We start from the raw sequence: 17034 nt of genomic DNA, 5'->3' as shown, positions 1-17034 counted from the left end.
CCGGGTAACTACATCCCCAGCACCAGCGTTGTTCAGAGACATCTTCCAGTGGAGGCAGAGACTGCGACACTTAATGGACATCGCCCCGGTAACCCGCTACCTCACCTGAGTGAGCCAGGATATGCCATTTCCGTCAGGAGACAGTGCTTCACCTTTCCTCCAAGAACAGGCCAGAGACTTCAAAAGTCACCTACGGCGCCACCGTGGGATTTCAAACTTCCACAGCCCGGAAACCATCAGACTGATAAGTTTACCAGTTTCCTAACCATTTGTTCCTACCATGATACCAAACCCAAGTTTATTTCCCCCTTAACCCTTTCTCTCCCTGCGTGGAGTAATCCTTGTAATAAATCCGTTAACTCTTGTTCTGCCTCCTGCTCGTCACTGCATCCTGCGTTCCTGCTATCTTATACAATCATTGCTAACTCCACGATAACCCAACACTCCTCACTGCCTCCACCAATCCTGTTTAAAAATAAATAAATAAATAAATACAGACCCATTGGATCCCCTACAGCAGAGGTGTCAAACTGCATTCCTCGAGGGCCGCCAACAGGTCATGTTTTCAGGATTTCCTTGTATTGCACAGGTGATAATTTAATCACCTGCACAGAATGATTCCAGCACCTTGTGGAATGCTAAGGAAATCCTGAAAACATGACCTGTTGGCGGCCCTCGAGGAATGCAGTTTGACACCTCTGCCCTACAGGATTCACTAAACCATCTCAGACAGATGTCTGTCCAGCTTCTGCTTAAAGACTTCCATTGATACGACTTCCGTATTGATAAACAATCCTCAGGAATGGCTTTCAATATCTCAGTAGTAAAATGTCCCTTTAACCTTAAGACCCCCATACATTTTATAGAAAAGTTGTCAGAACCTACCAATCTCAGCGGGATAAACTGACCATCCAGTGTGTATGGGAGCATCCTATCTCAGGATATGGATCGGGCAGTTATTAATCAATTGCGGATCCTTTTGTTTTGTGGCCAATAAGATGCTGACAGATTATTCTGGCAATTGTTTACTCCGCTCTCCCCATATGGCACAGGATTTACTGAGCTGAGTGTTCCTGTGTATGGGTAGTTTGGAGAGATAGCTCGTAGATAAATAACCGTTATCCAATGTGCATGGTCAGCTTAAGCATTAAGTATCTGACTTTTCCACCATCTAATCTACCTACATATATTAATATGTTACTATAATAAACTAAAAATAAATGTTTTTAGAAACTTGCATTATACAATCAGATCATGCAGCATGGTCTAGGCTATAAGCTGTGATTTAAAGACAGCAATCTAGCCAAAGTCCAGTGAAAATGAACATTAACATTAAAAATTCTAGTGCTGCAGCATGTTATTTCATTGTGAATTGCATCTTGATGACTCTTGGCACTTGTTACTCTTCTAGTTGAGTCTTTTGCCATTTACATTTGTGATTGCTTAGTATTGAAATTCCACAAAAAAGGCTTGCATAGGGCACTAGTCACACACAGGTAGTGCACAATGCCTGGCTTACAGCCTATTAGTGACATCCAATGCAATGCATTTTTTTCGCGGAAAAAGTGCAACATATATGGACAAAAATTGCGGAATGCATTATAAATGATGGGATGCATATGTATGTGTTTTTTAAGCGTTTTTATTGCGAAAAACGCAAAAAAAACCGCAAAAAATCCTGAACGTGTGCACATAGCCTAAGACTGCTTTCTCTTGACATATTGTACATCATGATAGTGGTAAAACAATTTTAATATGACTTTGCATATATTTGTGGAAAAAACATGGAAATTTGGCAAAAATTTTGAAAATGTTGAAATTTGCAAACTTTTAATTTTTATGTCCTTAAATCAGAGAGATATGTCACACAAAATAGTTAATAAATAAATAACATTTCCCACATGTTTACTCTACATCAGCATACTTTTTAAAACATAATTTTTTGCAGTTAGAAAGGTATAAGGGTTAAAAGGTGATCAGCAATTTCTCTTTTTTTCAACAAAATTTACAAAACCATTTTTTTAGGGACCACATTACATTTGAAGTGACTTTGAGGGGTCTATATGACAGAAAATACCCAAAAGTGACACCATTCTAAAAACTCTACCCATTAAGGTGCTCAAAACCATATTCAAGAAGTTTATTAAACCTTCACAGGAATTTTTACAATGTGGAAGGAAAAAATAAACATTTACATTTTTTTCATAAAAATGTATCTTTACACCCAATTTGTTTTTTTTTTCACAATTGTAACAGGAAGAAATGGACCAGAAATGGTTTTGTGCAATTTCTCCTGAGGCTACTGATACCCCATAAGTAAGGGAAAGTCACTGTTTGGGTGCATGGCATGGCTCAGAAGCGAAGGCGTACCATTTGACTTTTGAATGCAAAATTTGCTGGAATATTTATCGGATGCCATGTCACGTTTGTAGAGAACCTGATGTGCCTGAACCGTGGAAACCCCCCCACAAGTGACACCATTTTGGAAGCTATATTCCTCAGGGAACTTATCTAGATGTGTGGTGAGCACTTTTAACCCTCAGGTGCTTCACAGAAGTTTATAGCATTGAGCAAATCACATTTTTCTCACAAAAATGTTACCTTGGCTCCAAATGCTGCATTTTCATAAGAGTAACATGAAAAATGGCACCATATAATTTCTTGTGCAATATCTCTTGAATACGATGCTAACCATTATATGGATGAAAACTACTTTTTGGGTGCATAGCAGGGCTTGGAAGGGAAAGAGCACCATCTTAAGTTTTGAAAGCAAAATTTGCTGTAATAATTAGCGGACACCATGTCCCGTTTGGAGAGCCCCTGATGTGCCTAAACAGTAGAAACCCCCCACAAGTGACACCATTTTCGAAATTAAACCCCCAATGAACTTATCTTGAGAATACCTTGAACCCCAAGGTTCTTCTCAGTAGTTTTGAGTGCATGTCAGGGCTCAAAATAAAGGAAGGAGTGACATTTCAGACATCAGGCTTTTATGGAATTGTGCTGGCGTCATGTTATGTTTGGAGAGACCCTGGTGTGCCTAAACAGTGTAAAACCCCCACAAGTGACCTTATTTTGGAAACGATACCCCTCAAGGAGTTTATCTATATGTGTAGTGAACACCCTGAACCCCCACATGCTTCACAGAATTTTGCAATGTTGATCTGTAAAAATGGAAAAAAAATCCCACATAACTGTTGTTTTAGCCCCAAATCGTTTATTTTCACAAGGTCAGCAGAAGAAAATGGACCCCAAAATGTTTTGAGCAATTACTCCTGAGTACACAGATACCCAATATGTGGTCAAAAAATACTTTTGAGACACAGTGCAAAGCTCAGAAGGGAAGAAGCGCCATATTGGAATTCAGATTTTGCTGAAATGGTTTGAAGGTGCCATGTCACATTGGCAGAGCCCTTGAGGTGCCAGAACAGAAGAAACACCCCATATATGACCTCATTTTACAAACTACACACTTCAATGAATTCATCTAGACTTGCAGTGATCATATTAACACCACATGTGCCTCACAGATTTGTATACTAATGAGCAGTGAATAAAGAATACTTACCGTATTTTCCGGCGTATAAGACGACTGGGCGTATAAGACGACCCCCCAACTTTACCAGTTAAAATATAAAATCTTCTTAAAAGTCGGGGGTCTTCTTATACACCCTATGTCGTCTTATAGGGCCGGTGAATATGTGCCTTTTGGGGGGGGGGGGGAGTGATCCTGATGACGAGGGGGCGTCTCACAGGAAAGTGAGTATCCCCCATTACCTTATCGTAGCGGTGCAGCGTGGGGGTCTCAGTGCTGGGAGTGGCGGTGGCGGCTGCTGTGCTCTGGTGCGGCGGCTGCTGTGCTCTGGTGCGGCGGCTCCTCTTCTGTGTGGGGCCTCTGTGCTGTGCGGTGGCGGTGGCGGCGGCATATCTTTATCCAGTTGGGGCTCCTCCGGCATCTCCTTAGCCCTGGAGGCCCCGCCGCAACTCCATCGGTGCAATGCAGCGGCCATTTTCCCGGAGGCAGCTCAATAGGTGCGATGCGGTGGCCTCCGGGAAAATGGCCGCTGCTCAGATTCAGATCTCGTCCCGAAATCTCGGGACACGAGATCTGAATCTGAGCAGCGGCCATTTTCCCGGAGGCCACCACATTGCACCGATGGAGTTGCGGCGGGGCCTCCAGGGCTAAGGAGATGCCGGAGGAGCCCCAACTGGATAAAGATACGCCGCTGCCGCCGCCACCTCACAGCACAGAGGCCCCACACAGAAGAGGAGCCGCCGCACCAGAACACAGCAGCCGCCGCCGCTCCCAGCACTGACACCCCCACGCTGCACCGCTAGGATAAGGTAATGGGGATTACTCACTTTCCTGTGAGACGCCCCCTCGTCATCAGGATCACTCCCCCTCCCCACCCACCATATACACCGGCGTACACGACGATTCCCGGCGTATAAGACGACCCCCGACTTTTAAGAAGATTTTCGGGGGTTAAAAAGTCGTCTTATACGCCGGAAAATACGGTACATTTTTTCCGCTAAACTGATGTTTTGGCCTCAAGTTTTTAATTTTTCTAAGGGCTAATAGGAAAAAATGAACCTTAGTTTGTTGTAAACATTTCTCCTCAGTGCGTCAATACCCTATATGTAAAAGGGAAATATTTTTCAGGCACAGTGCAAAGCTCAGAATGGAAGGAGCGCCATATTATAGATTTTACTGTTATAGTTCGAGGGTACAACGAACAACTGGGAGATCCCCTGAGATGCCAGAACAGCAGAACTCCTCATAAGCGACCCCATTTTACAAACTACTCAGTAAATTAATCTAAGGGTGCAGTGATCATATTAACACCACTGGTGAGTCACAGAATTTTATACCATTGGGCTGAGAAGAAACAAAAATTACATACAGTATATGCCAGAAAAAAAAATGTTTTAGTCCCAGAGTTTACATTTTCACAAGGAGAGAAGTGGCACCAAAATTTGTTCAACAATTTCTGCTGAATATACAAATATGTGGAAGCACAGTACTGCTTAACCATACGGAGAGACTCAGGTGGGACAAAGCGCTATTTGCATCCTGGAGCGCAGGTTTTCCTAGAATAGTTTGCAGACTCCATATACAGAGCCCCTAAGTGCTAGAAGAGCAGAATCCCCCCTCTAGTGACCTTATTTTGAAAATTACACCCTTTTTGGAATTTATCTAGAGGTGTAGTTACAATTTTGACTCCATGGGTTTTTTCCATAAACAAGCGGTAGTGGATGTTACTGAGTGAATTGCAAACTGCCATTTTAGTGACCAGTTTGTTGCACATCGATGATATCGGTTCCCCATGGCAAGGATTGGGCCCAAGCTATGTTGTCGCCGGGGTGTCGATCAGAGTGCAGAGGTGTCTCCCTCCCTCTGCACGCCTGCTAAAGGCTGCAATCGCAAGAAAAAGCAGTATTTAGGGGGTTAAAGTGCCGGGAGCGGTGGGGGCGGGTTTCAGCTGTCAGAATTAGCCTGAACAGCCTCTGAACACGAACAGTCTCCGTGTGCGCAAAATAGCCTGGATGTACTCAGTATGTCTAAGGTCGGTAAGTGTCAGCCGTCCAAGGTCGGTAAGGGGTTAAAAACAAGGCCACAGAAAGAGGAATTAAAATTAACAAACATTCAAGAATTTACACAGCAGAAGGGCAACTGTAGTTACCTTCTCATGTCACAGAACTAATACACTATCAGGATGCAGTACACCCATATAACAAAGATGGCGGCAACACAGGTGCAGAATACTGCTGATACAACCACTCACAATCTACTAGATCATGGAGAGGGTGATTGCTTCATATTGAAATTGCACAAAAAAGGCTTGTATAGGGTGCTGGTCCTACACAGGTAGTGCACAATGTCTGGTTTATGACCTATTAATGACGTCCATACTGTTAGACTAGGTGGGCTGCCCAGCACTATATACTTGCATCTTCATTACATGGGTTTGCTGCATCCTGATAAGTGCATTATTTCTGTGATCCGGGCAGGTGTTGCCCATTTTAGTTGTGTCAATTCCCATTATTTCTCACTCAAATTTTTTTTAATATGTTCATTAAACAGTTTTGTAGAAATTCTGCAGAGATCAGGGGTTAAACTTCTTTTCAAAATTGCGTGGACTTAGCTAAGGAGAAAGGACCTTTTATCAGTTTATCCCACGGAAGACAAGGCAAAGGGGGGGAGGCTCCTGCTGCAGTAATTTGTCTTATAGCGAGATATAGAAGAGTAGAGGGGACACTAGGATGCATAGATTTCTCAGATTTAAGAAGATTTGTGCCGGAAGTGCTAGGCTTTCTTTTTATTGTTGTATATATTTTCTAAGTAGGAAATTACTTTATTAATGTCCAGTAGATTTCTGCTAACCACTGGCAGACACAGCCAAAAGAGTATCCCTGGGCAACAGACGTATATATGGGCCTTTTTGCAGTCCAATAGTTCATCATAATGCACAATTTCACCTGTTTTGAAGAAGGATATGGGTCCCTTATCTCTTGGGCCACTGTGTGGCTGCACAGGCTGTACCAATGATATACCCACCCCTGGCACTAACTGTATGAACCAGAATCTGTAATGCATACCATTTGGGAGGCTTAGGTTGGTAATGAAAAGTTAAAGCCTCCAGGGAAAAGTAATGACACACTGATGCAATCCCTTTCTACTATTGCATACAATGATGCAATCAGCAGTTTAGTATAAGTATTGTATTTGTAGTGGAATTTAGGAAATGTTTCCATCATATGTCTCTGTATGTCACAAGATTACAACCAGACCATTGGCCTTCAATCGTACCATCTAGATGGAGAGTGGAGTGGCAGAAAGGTATTCAACTTGTGGGAGTATGTGCGGTTCTGCCTTAGCCAAAGGACTTAGGACAGGTGTAAGCCAGGGAATTGAATCTTTTCCTTAGAAAAGCCTACCAATGCCTTTGCAAATAGGGCATGGCTGCCTTAAGGAAAAAGAAAACACAGGGTACATTCGGGCATGATTGTGTGATTTATCCTGCGGTGCAGTATGACTTACACCTCTGGGTGGTATAGTCCTTTAAGTAATCAGCAATTAGATAATTACTGTCATCTTCTGTTATTACTTATAATTGGAAAATAAATTCAAATTCAAACACTTATCGTGTGTTATCATGAATGCAATTTATTAGACAAACAATATAGCTTGATAGGAGGTTAACAATCAACTACATTGAATTGACGTTGTATCTGGAGCAGGCATCATAAGTAAAAATAGTACAGTGATACAAGCATAAAGTGCCATATACAAAATATAACATGCGCAGAGAATTTCACGGAACATACGTATTTATCAAACCTACTTTGCACACATGACTTTAGACAATACCTTTTTTAATTAATATTCAGCCTGACTATTTTTTTCTGGACGTATAGCTCGACAACACTAAAAATCTGAGAATTTACATGTGACTACAGTTAATTCCAATGCGCTCCTCCTTCCTCATGTCACTTTCAAAGAGCTTTAAGAAGTTTAGATATGAAGAGCGGCCAGTTTCACACATCCGATGTTCAGGGGTCTCCTGACGAAATCTCAATAGTTTCATAGGCATATATGAGACTCTTGCGTAAAAGTCAGGAGACCCAATGCCGATCCGGACATTGTGGTCTGTACTTGGACTGCAAATGTCGGACATATGAAACCAATCTTAGGCAATGTCCTCAAACTAGAGAACCGGTGGTCACTGGAGATTTATGGCCATCAATATTCAGAATGGTGGTTTTGAAAAATACACTTTCTTAGACCTCAAAATTGTGACATGGGAGAGAAAAGTACTTCACTGATGCTATGTAATCTCATAACAGGATTTTTAGGTTTTTTGGTTTCTTGACTTCTTGACAGTTAATACATCCATTGCATATATATATATATATATATATATATATATATATATATATATATATATATGCCACCTGGTTATATGGTAATATTACAATTGTGGATCAGCTTGTGCTTAATAAAGTGGGGAGTTCTAAAAATTATCATTGATTAGTCTAGAACTGGAGAGGTGACATTCACCGCTGGACATAGAGAGATCTGCACCAGCTTCTTATAGAATACGATGAATTGTCATAGTCATAATTTACTTGGTTTGCAATTACATTGAATTCATGACATTGCTGTTTGAATGAGGTGAGGCATGTAGGAGAGAAGGACATACCCTAGCAGATAGAAAAGAAACTTGATGGGGTAATGGTAGGCTTAATTTATTTTTCTGGTTGATGAGGAAGAGGATGTTTTGGAGACAATTGTCATACCTTGCCTGCTTGAAGAGCTAGAGGCACCACCTCCAAAACCATAATCTCCTCCGCCACCTCCACCACCCATAGAATATCCTCCTCCATATTCCCTACCTCCCCCAGCTCCAAAATCCATTCCCCCTCCTCCGTATCCTCCAGCTCCTCCTCCAAATCCACCACCTCCTGCTCCATATCCTCCTCCTCCTCCAGCTCCAAATCCACCTCCACCATATCCACCACCGCCACTGGCTCCAAATCCACCGCCGCCGGCTCCAAATCCACCTCCTGCTCCTGATCCGCCTCCTCCCATGCTGTATGAAGTAGAGCCGCTGACCACAGCTGTAAGAAATGCTCATATTAGAAGTGAATGGCTATAAATTGCACCAAAAGCATGAAGAAAAAGATTCTGGTTTACTTACATATATTCACAGGATTAGTAATTTCTCCCGACATCCTGTAATTAAATTAAATGAATAACAAATTAGATACTTTACAAAATTTGGCATTTCGTTCCCTGTAGACAATTTACTGACATATTTCAGTCAGAGTCTACAGGGGGTCTAGTTTAGGAGATATTTAGATGGTGATCACTCAAGCACTCATTTATGACTAGGACAATCTAATGTATTTTGGCAATTCATCAGTATTTGGAGCTAAGTGGAGTCATCAAATGACCCAAAGTGTCACAATGTGACAAATAGAGCATTTGAGAGTGTTATAATATATAGCAGTAGAAAACCAGGTGTCTACCCAAACTCTTTAGGGATGAGAAATCATACTAACAGGGATAATGTGATTAAAACTTGATTTGGCTATGAGTGAGTTTTAATCAGTCTTATTAGTGGTTTTGCAACTGACATCTATAATTGTTCTGAGAAAAGCTATCCTAGCTAGTGGACTGCAGCCATTTATCTAGGTAGGAGATATATTAGCCTTAGAAGAGTGATACCCCGTCGAGCAGTTCCAAAGAAATGCTACACAGCAATAACACCTAATTTTAATTTTTCTCTGTTAGACCATATTAATTAATTACAATAAAAGTCAAGTTTTATCCCTTAAGTTGGGTCCATTTACCCTCTGGGTAATCTGTTATTATAATCTATAGCAAGACTCCAACATTTCATATTTGTAGAATTGCGATAAGTTTGTGCTATGAGTAAGAAAATAGAAGTCCATGACATACCTGCATTCTTCTCCTTCCAGTAGTGCTCTGTAGGTAGCAATCTCAATATCCAGGGCCAGCTTCACATTCATCAGCTCCTGGTACTCACGCAACTGCTTAGCTAAATCTTCCTTTGCCTTTTTAAGAGCTGCTTGAAGTTCATCAAGCTTTTTCTGGGCATCTTTAATGGCAAGCTCACCGCGTTCTTCAGCTTCTGCGATTGCTGCTTGCAGATTAGCACACTGAAAACAAGAAAAATAGTTATATCACGATATATTTCTACAGAAGCCTATGTACGGTAATTAACTAGATAATGGTCATAGTATATAGTTAGATGGGATATAGGTTTGATGATTTCCATTATATTTAGCCATCTTATAGAAAAGTTCTACAAGATTAGTGGCATATCCACAGGCTATTTCCACAAGTCCTATATTCTTCAGTGGTGCTCACATGCAAAGCCATTTCTCCACTAAACCACTTCCAAAGGAGCCAAACACTGGCGTCCTTGTTAGATAAAAATGGTCATCTATGTCATATACTCTCAATGTTCCTGATAGGTGGGAACAGTGTTGGATTAAGATGGCAAGGGCCCACCAGAAATATTGACTCTTGGGGTTCATTGTTTAGCTTCATGCAAAATATTACATTACCGTCTTTCATAAAATTACCTCTGCTTTTATACAATATTAAACTAGGTAGTTTGTTGAATGAATGAAAAAATGCTGCGTATGTCTCTGCATAGTGAATCAATGTATTGGTCCAAAAGCAATTTGTGATTGGCGTTAAATGCCTTTCTTCTGCATAGACAAAGTCAGTAAAAAGCGGATTCTTTAGGAGCGCTGGATAGGTAGCCCTAGTGAGGGGAGGGCGCCCAGTCCCCCCGCAGCTCCAGCTGAACACCTCCGAAGTAGGACAGAAACAGAAAAAGGGTGAAACTCGGTCAAAGGAGCGGCAAAAGGAAACTCTGACACCAAAATGGGGTTAAGCCACGACGCGTTTCAACAGAAGTACCGTCTTCAGCAGGTGGACATTTTGAAATGTCCACCTGATGAAGACGGTACTTCCGTTGAAACGCGTTGTGGCTTTACCCCATTCTCGTGTCAGAGTTTCCTTTCGGTGCTCCTTTGACAAAGTTTCACCCTTTTCCTGTTTCTTCTGCATAGAGGCCCACTAGGGGATTCACTTGGTGAACCAGTCGGAAACTGAGTGGGAGTCTTAGCAGTAGGATCTCTACTTATCACATAATTACAATATATCAGGCTCATGGTTTCTTATCTAATGCTCTTCAAATACTTTTGGATATTGTTAATAATTATGTGGCACAAAAGATCTGAAAATATAAGCGTTTAGAAAGCAAAGTACCATTGGGCCTGCAAAGCCAATAGCCATGTGACTTGTGTCTCGGCCGAGTGTCAGAGAAGTGTCTGTAGTATGAACTTGAAGCGTTGACCTTGGATTTATGGATATACATACAAAAATATATGAGGAAACATATATTCTTAATTATATAGTTGAAACCTGTGTTGTGTGGGGGTGAATGACCTATAATATAAGTTAATTAAAATTAGTATTTGAAAATAGGTAATTAAAATCTTGTTTGTTTTAGTGAAAAACTAAATGAAAATATGATGTAGGTATCAATCACTTACAGTTTGCACCATTACGCAAGCACCAAAGACAATTTAATCCCTTGTTTGAGACTAGTGAGGTTGTAGAAAAACAATAGATGAGAATTAATTAAACTAGTAGCATGTGATTTGCGAGTGTGCCCATGAAAAAGGTACTAGCCTAGTATATTGAAAATGAAGTTCCTCTATATTCCATATTGAGGACTGTAAATCTAGCTCAAAATGGAATGTTTTGGATGAGTGTACCTGTTTCTTCACGCTTTCGATTTCAGCCTTCAATCTTTGAATCATACGGTTCAGATCAGATATTTCGCTCTTGCTGGATTTCAGACTGTTACCATGTTGACCTGCTGTCTCTTGTAGCTGTTGGAACTATAGTGGAACATAGAGACATTGCATGAATTCCTTTACAATGGTGGTCATACCATGTGTTCAACACGTTGTACAGCATCAATAGGTAGTAGGAAACATCATTAGAAGCATTTACAACATCACTTGGATTTTTAAAAGCCATATTCATAACTCATAGAAAGGCTGCTGATATAAAATAGCCCATTTATGACCAGGTATCATATTTGGTCAATTAGCCATAGTGGTACTCAGTAAAAAGAATTCACGTTACAATGGTTGATCGACTGAATTCTGCACTAGTATCTTCAATATCTAATACCTTGTTAATATTGGCACTCGCCACTCCCTAATTACAGCAGGATTCATCATTTAGATAGTGAAGCCCTATAGAAAATTCCATTTCTGGTTAAAATATCTTCCATTACAAACATGACACTGTTATTACCTTCATAGCATATGCATTTTCGGCCTCTGCTCTGCTCTTCTGTGCGATATCTTCATACTGAGCCTTAACCTCGGCAATGAGGCCATCAAGGTCTAGAGCTCTGTTGTTGTCCATGGAAAGAATGACTGAAGTATCTGAAATCTGGCCTTGAAGATCACTCATTTCCTGCAATTTAAATACAGCAGCTTAGCCGTCATCGAAGAAAAAATTCAATATCTTTATTAAACCTAGCTAGGTAACAAATAATGAATATGCAGTTGACAAGCTTGGTCAATTCCTTCAGAATTACATTTGTACAAAATGCTCAGGTTTAAATTACTTTGTGTTGTGTTCAAAACTTATATAATCTTTAAGGAGCTGTGCAGTTTAGAAAATTCATTGTTGAATTGAGGATTACAAAATGTATAGATTGCGATTCCATATTCAGGACCCTCATCTAGTTTGGGTAAAGTCTAGCTACTAACAGCGCCTTTAACTCTGGAGGACCCAACATGTTCATGCACTACAGACAGCCCCGTTATTAAAGTAAGAACGGTGCAATGTTTCCTTTGACCTGTGGAGGCACTGCAGAGAAAATGATTGCTTCTAGTCTTGCTCCCATGCAATAATTCAATTTTCTCATGATGTTTTAGCATCCAGTTGAAATGTATTTATTTTTCATTGGGAAACTTTGCTATTAAAACAGGATACAACATGGCCCCAGAATGATGCAGATTCCTTCCTTCTACCCTATTTATTGGAACATTCAAAGGACCATAGTTTTGTAAAATAGATGTTAATAATAACAGGATGTAACCGGAAAGTTATCCTATTTTAACGGTGCCTTTTTTCCTAATTTTAATCATTTATGATCATTGGAGTCTGGTACCCTTCGATCAGCTTATTTTTTTTGATTTTTTGCATTGACTCAGTTATAACTACAAGTGAGACTTTTACCGTTTCATAGAGTGTTCTTAGGAAGTTGATCTCATCAGTCAAAAGATCTACTTTGCTCTCCATCTCCACCTTGTTCATGTATGCAGCATCCACATCCTAAAAAATAGTTTACCAGAATGAGTCAGTACACAATGAGCAGACCTAATGAGACATCAATAGGAGAAATGCAATCATGATGGTTCAAAATTACATGATATTAATTTCCATAGATAGATAGATAGATAGATAGATAGATAGATAGATAGATAGATAGATATAATAGATAGATAGATAGATAGATAGATAGATAGATAGATAGATAGATAGATTGATAGATATAATAGATAGATAGATAGATAGATAGATATAATAGATAGATAGATAGATAGATAGATAGATAGATAGATAGATAGATAGATAGATGATAGATAAAAAAAACATATTTGACTCCTTTCATTTATTGCAGTTTTGTCAATAGTTACCTTCTTGAGGACCACAAATTCATTTTCGGCAGTTGTGCGCTTGTTGATCTCATCTTCATATCTAGCAGAAAACAAAACAAAAATGTAATGTGTATTGCATCTATTGTGTCTACAGGACTTTAATGCAATGTTAATCATTAGATGGCATTGCTTTCCTATACGTATGAGTAGCAGAGTAGATAATAGTGATGAGTGAGTATACTCGTTACTCGAGATTCCCGAGCATGTTCGGGTGTTCTCCTAGTATCTTGGGCGTGCTCTTAGAGCTCTTAGATTATGTTTGAGTCCCCGCAGCTGCATGGTTTGGGGCAGCTGGACAGCCTGAACACATGCAGTGATTGCCTGTTTTTTAGGGATTCCCCAAATGTATTCAGGCTGTCTAGCAGCCACAAATCATGCAGCTGCAGGGACTCAAACATAATATACAAGCACACCCAAGATACTCGGAGAACACCTGAGCATGCTCGAAAAACTCGAGTAATAAGCATACTCGCTCATCACTAGTAGATAACAATCAACTAGTATAAAATTATTTACTAATAATTTAACATACTAATAAAAAAGTAATAGCTCTACATTCTAGATATATAACATTCATCAGACAGATTAAATTAAAGGCACCACAGAAAAACATACATTGTTATTAGTTACACAATCCTATTTACTTGGAGAACTTTGCTTAAAGAATTATTCCCAATGCCTCTAGTTATTCCCTATGGATAGGAGTTAACTTACTGATAGCTGGGGTCTCACTCTTAAGATCCCCAGAGATCCCAAGTTTCATAGTTTTATAGTTTTAAGGTTGATAGTAGACATTAGTCCATAGAGTTCAACCTGTTGCTGAAATGGTATCTGTAGAGTTTGATTCAAGCGGAAGTGCGCATGCTTGACCTGTGCTCCATTCATTGTCTTTGAACTGCTGGCGAAAGCTACAGATACTACTGGACTAGACTTTTTTTTACTTAAAAGGCAATACTTTATTAAAGAAACCTAATATAAACCCATCCAATGTATCACTCAATACTAAGAACAGAAAGTGATACACACCTTTGACATTTGCAAGCATGAAGTACAGCAATATATATATATATATATATATATATATATATATATATATATATATATATATATATATATATATTGTTCCAATACTATGCTTAGGGTCTATTGCAGATTTTGGCTATTTTAATAATGCATGCAATCTATGTGATCAAATATATTTAGACACTATATAGCACAGAGGTGATCACTCTAATGGACAGGTGGTAATGACGCCCTCCAGTCTACATCTTAGATTGCCAATACTACCAATGCATGTCTAAGTACCTTCACTTCGATATCTTACAAAACAGAATAATGATAATAATAATGTAAGCTCCATATGTTAACACTAAATAAACAATCGCATATTTCCAGAGCACAAACTGGTCCTTATAAAAGAAAAATACATTGTTTTATACTTAGACAGCTATGTTCTTGGACATCTCCATCCAAGATGAGGCTCGGCACAGACCAGTTCCTGGGTTCAAGTGCCCTATTCTCTGAATTTTTGGGGTGCACAATGGTCAAACCCTAAGAGATAAGTAAGTTAGCCCTTATCCGACAGATAGGGGATAACTTACTATATTGGGAATTACCTTTTGAATGTTCAGTAAGTATCAGTGATACAAATATTAGCACTTACCCTACTAGGCCTAGAACATTATTGTCACATTTCTATTACCAAACCATTATTAAGTCATATTTGCAGTACAAATATAGCAGAGTAGGATATATTTGCATTATTAACAGACTATATATGTAAGCAGATGATTCATACTTGTTTTTGTAATCTTCTACTAAGTCTTGCATGTTCCTCAGTTCTCCATCAAGACGAGTTTTATCATTAAGTAATGAGTCTAGTTGACGCCTCAGGTTGCTGATGTAAGCCTCAAAAAGAGGGTCAATGTTGTTTCTCTTTGTTCCCCCTTTTTGCCCTTGTTCCTGTAAGAAGCTCCACTTTGTCTTTAGAACCTGATTTTGTTGCTCCAAAAACCTAACCTATAATATACAACAATATAGCAAAAATGTAATGTAACTGTAAAACTTCCATATAGTATGAATACAAAGCCAAAATCAGTCAGTCAACAAATTAGATTACGTTACCTTGTCAATAAAGGAGGCAAATTTATTGTTGAGGGTCTTTATCTGTTCCCTTTCTTCTGTTCTCACTTTTTGAATAGTAGGGTCAATTTCCAAATTCAGAGGAGCTAATAAGCTCTGGTTAATGGTTACTTGTTGAATTCCACCAGGTGGGCAGACAGGAAAATTTGGGCCACCAAAACCTCCATCTGGGAAGCCTCCGCCAGGTCCTCCAAATCCTCCACCTCCCATTCCACCACCAAAACCTCCTCCACCTCCCATTCCACCACCAAATCCTCCTCCACCTCCCATTCCACCACCAAATCCTCCAGCTCCTCCACCTGCTCCACCACCAGATCCATAGCCACCACCACCACCACCAGCACGAGAACTAGCACTAATAGATATTCTCTTGTTTCCCCCAAGAGAATAACAACTTCTAGAACCAAAGCCACCAGAACGGCCACCACCACCACCACCACCTCCACCTCCCATTCCTTTTGACACAGAAGCTGAGCTAAAGCTAGTTCTTACTCCACCACCTCCACCACCACCACCACCGCCGCCTCCAAGAGAAGCAGCTGTGAAATTCCTGCCACCTGACATAGACATACTACCAAATGACTGGCCCCTACTCATTTTGGTAAATTTTTGCGATAAAGAAAAATGGAAGAAATGAATAAGCTGATCCACAAAAGCAGAAGTCAGAGGGAAGGAGTCTGAACCCCTCTGTGCAGAGAGGTCGTTGTGCTACCTTTTATACTATCTGATAAGTGGGTTTGGCTGCCTAGGGAATCAGAAAATCAATTTACTTTAATCATGGGCTTGGCAGGTTTGGCATGCCTGGCAGCTCATCTTTTAGTTTAGCTGCATATTGGGTTGATAAATTGGGACACACCTTTACATGAATAGGAAAAAAAAGAATGCGATGAGATATTACTTCACTTAGCTTTGGGGTTATGAAATCCTTTTATGTATAAATTAGTAAACATATCCCAGAAGAGATCTCCAGGCTACTTTTTTTATGTAATCAATGTGCAAAACCAGCAAATTTAAAGCTGTGCTCCACCTCTTCATCTCATCTCATCTTAGACTTGGTGCCAAGTCATTAATATGGAAATTACACTGAAAAACAAAAGGTCCTTGTGTGATCTCCTTTATATGCTATAATTGTCATTATGGAAAGGTATAATCTAAACTAATGCATAAACTAAACTACATTGAAGATACATAAAAATAATGTGAAATACAATGCAATCTAAGTATGTATCACGTAACTCACCTGCTGCCTAAATCATATCGCTAAAACCAAAATAATATTTTTGCTCTAAACTTTAAAAATGTATTGTGACTGTAAATAGCTCAAAATTGGGGAAAGTGATATTAGTAGGTGTGTGATGTGTGTCTGACATATATTTCATTCAGAGATCGTAAAGGCAATCTGTCAGGCAATTCAAGCTGCTCAAACCATGTGCAGAATTAATCTCCCCCACCCTCTTCATATGTACACTCGAAGGAGAGACCTGGCAATGCATTGCGCTAGGAAAATCTTCAAATATTTTATCTGAAACTCTCGAGCACTTCCGTAAGCAATATACCTGGCTGAAATTGTGCAGCCAGGCTCGGATTCATACATGAGAGATT

At 39.8% G+C, this 17034-nt stretch overlaps 1 protein-coding gene across 1 annotated transcript; it reads right to left on the bottom strand.

The window, feature by feature from the left end:
- Positions 1-7142: 7142 nt before the first annotated feature.
- LOC143816987 (keratin, type II cytoskeletal 6A-like) lies at positions 7143-16138 on the bottom strand. The gene is made up of 9 exons (XM_077298031.1): positions 15415-16138; positions 15089-15309; positions 13270-13330; positions 12809-12904; positions 11873-12037; positions 11323-11448; positions 9467-9687; positions 8703-8737; positions 7143-8622 (listed from the first exon to the last, which is right to left on the bottom strand). Exons 1-9 carry the CDS (start codon positions 16027-16029, stop codon positions 8246-8248), a joined length of 1917 nt encoding a protein of 638 aa, XP_077154146.1. The 5' UTR covers positions 16030-16138; the 3' UTR covers positions 7143-8245.
- Between the last annotated feature and the right edge of the window lie 896 nt (positions 16139-17034).

This window comes from Ranitomeya variabilis, chromosome 3 (assembly GCF_051348905.1).
Source record: "Ranitomeya variabilis isolate aRanVar5 chromosome 3, aRanVar5.hap1, whole genome shotgun sequence".
NCBI lineage: Eukaryota > Metazoa > Chordata > Amphibia > Anura > Dendrobatidae > Ranitomeya > Ranitomeya variabilis.
This window is presented reverse-complemented; position numbering and strand designations above follow the sequence as displayed.

What these genes read in the sequence shown, in the direction of transcription:
- LOC143816987 (XM_077298031.1), bottom strand. Translation starts at nt 16,029, where the DNA reads ATGAGTAGGGGCCAGTCATTTGGTAGTATGTCTATGTCAGGTGGCAGG. An exon ending in GTAGAAGATTACAAAAACAA is followed by an intron (nt 13,331 to 15,088) that starts GTATGAATCATC and finishes GTTTTCTGCTAG; the next exon opens with ATATGAAGATGAGATCAACA. An exon ending in AATTTGTGGTCCTCAAGAAG is followed by an intron (nt 12,905 to 13,269) that starts GTAACTATTGAC and finishes ACTATTTTTTAG; the next exon opens with GATGTGGATGCTGCATACAT.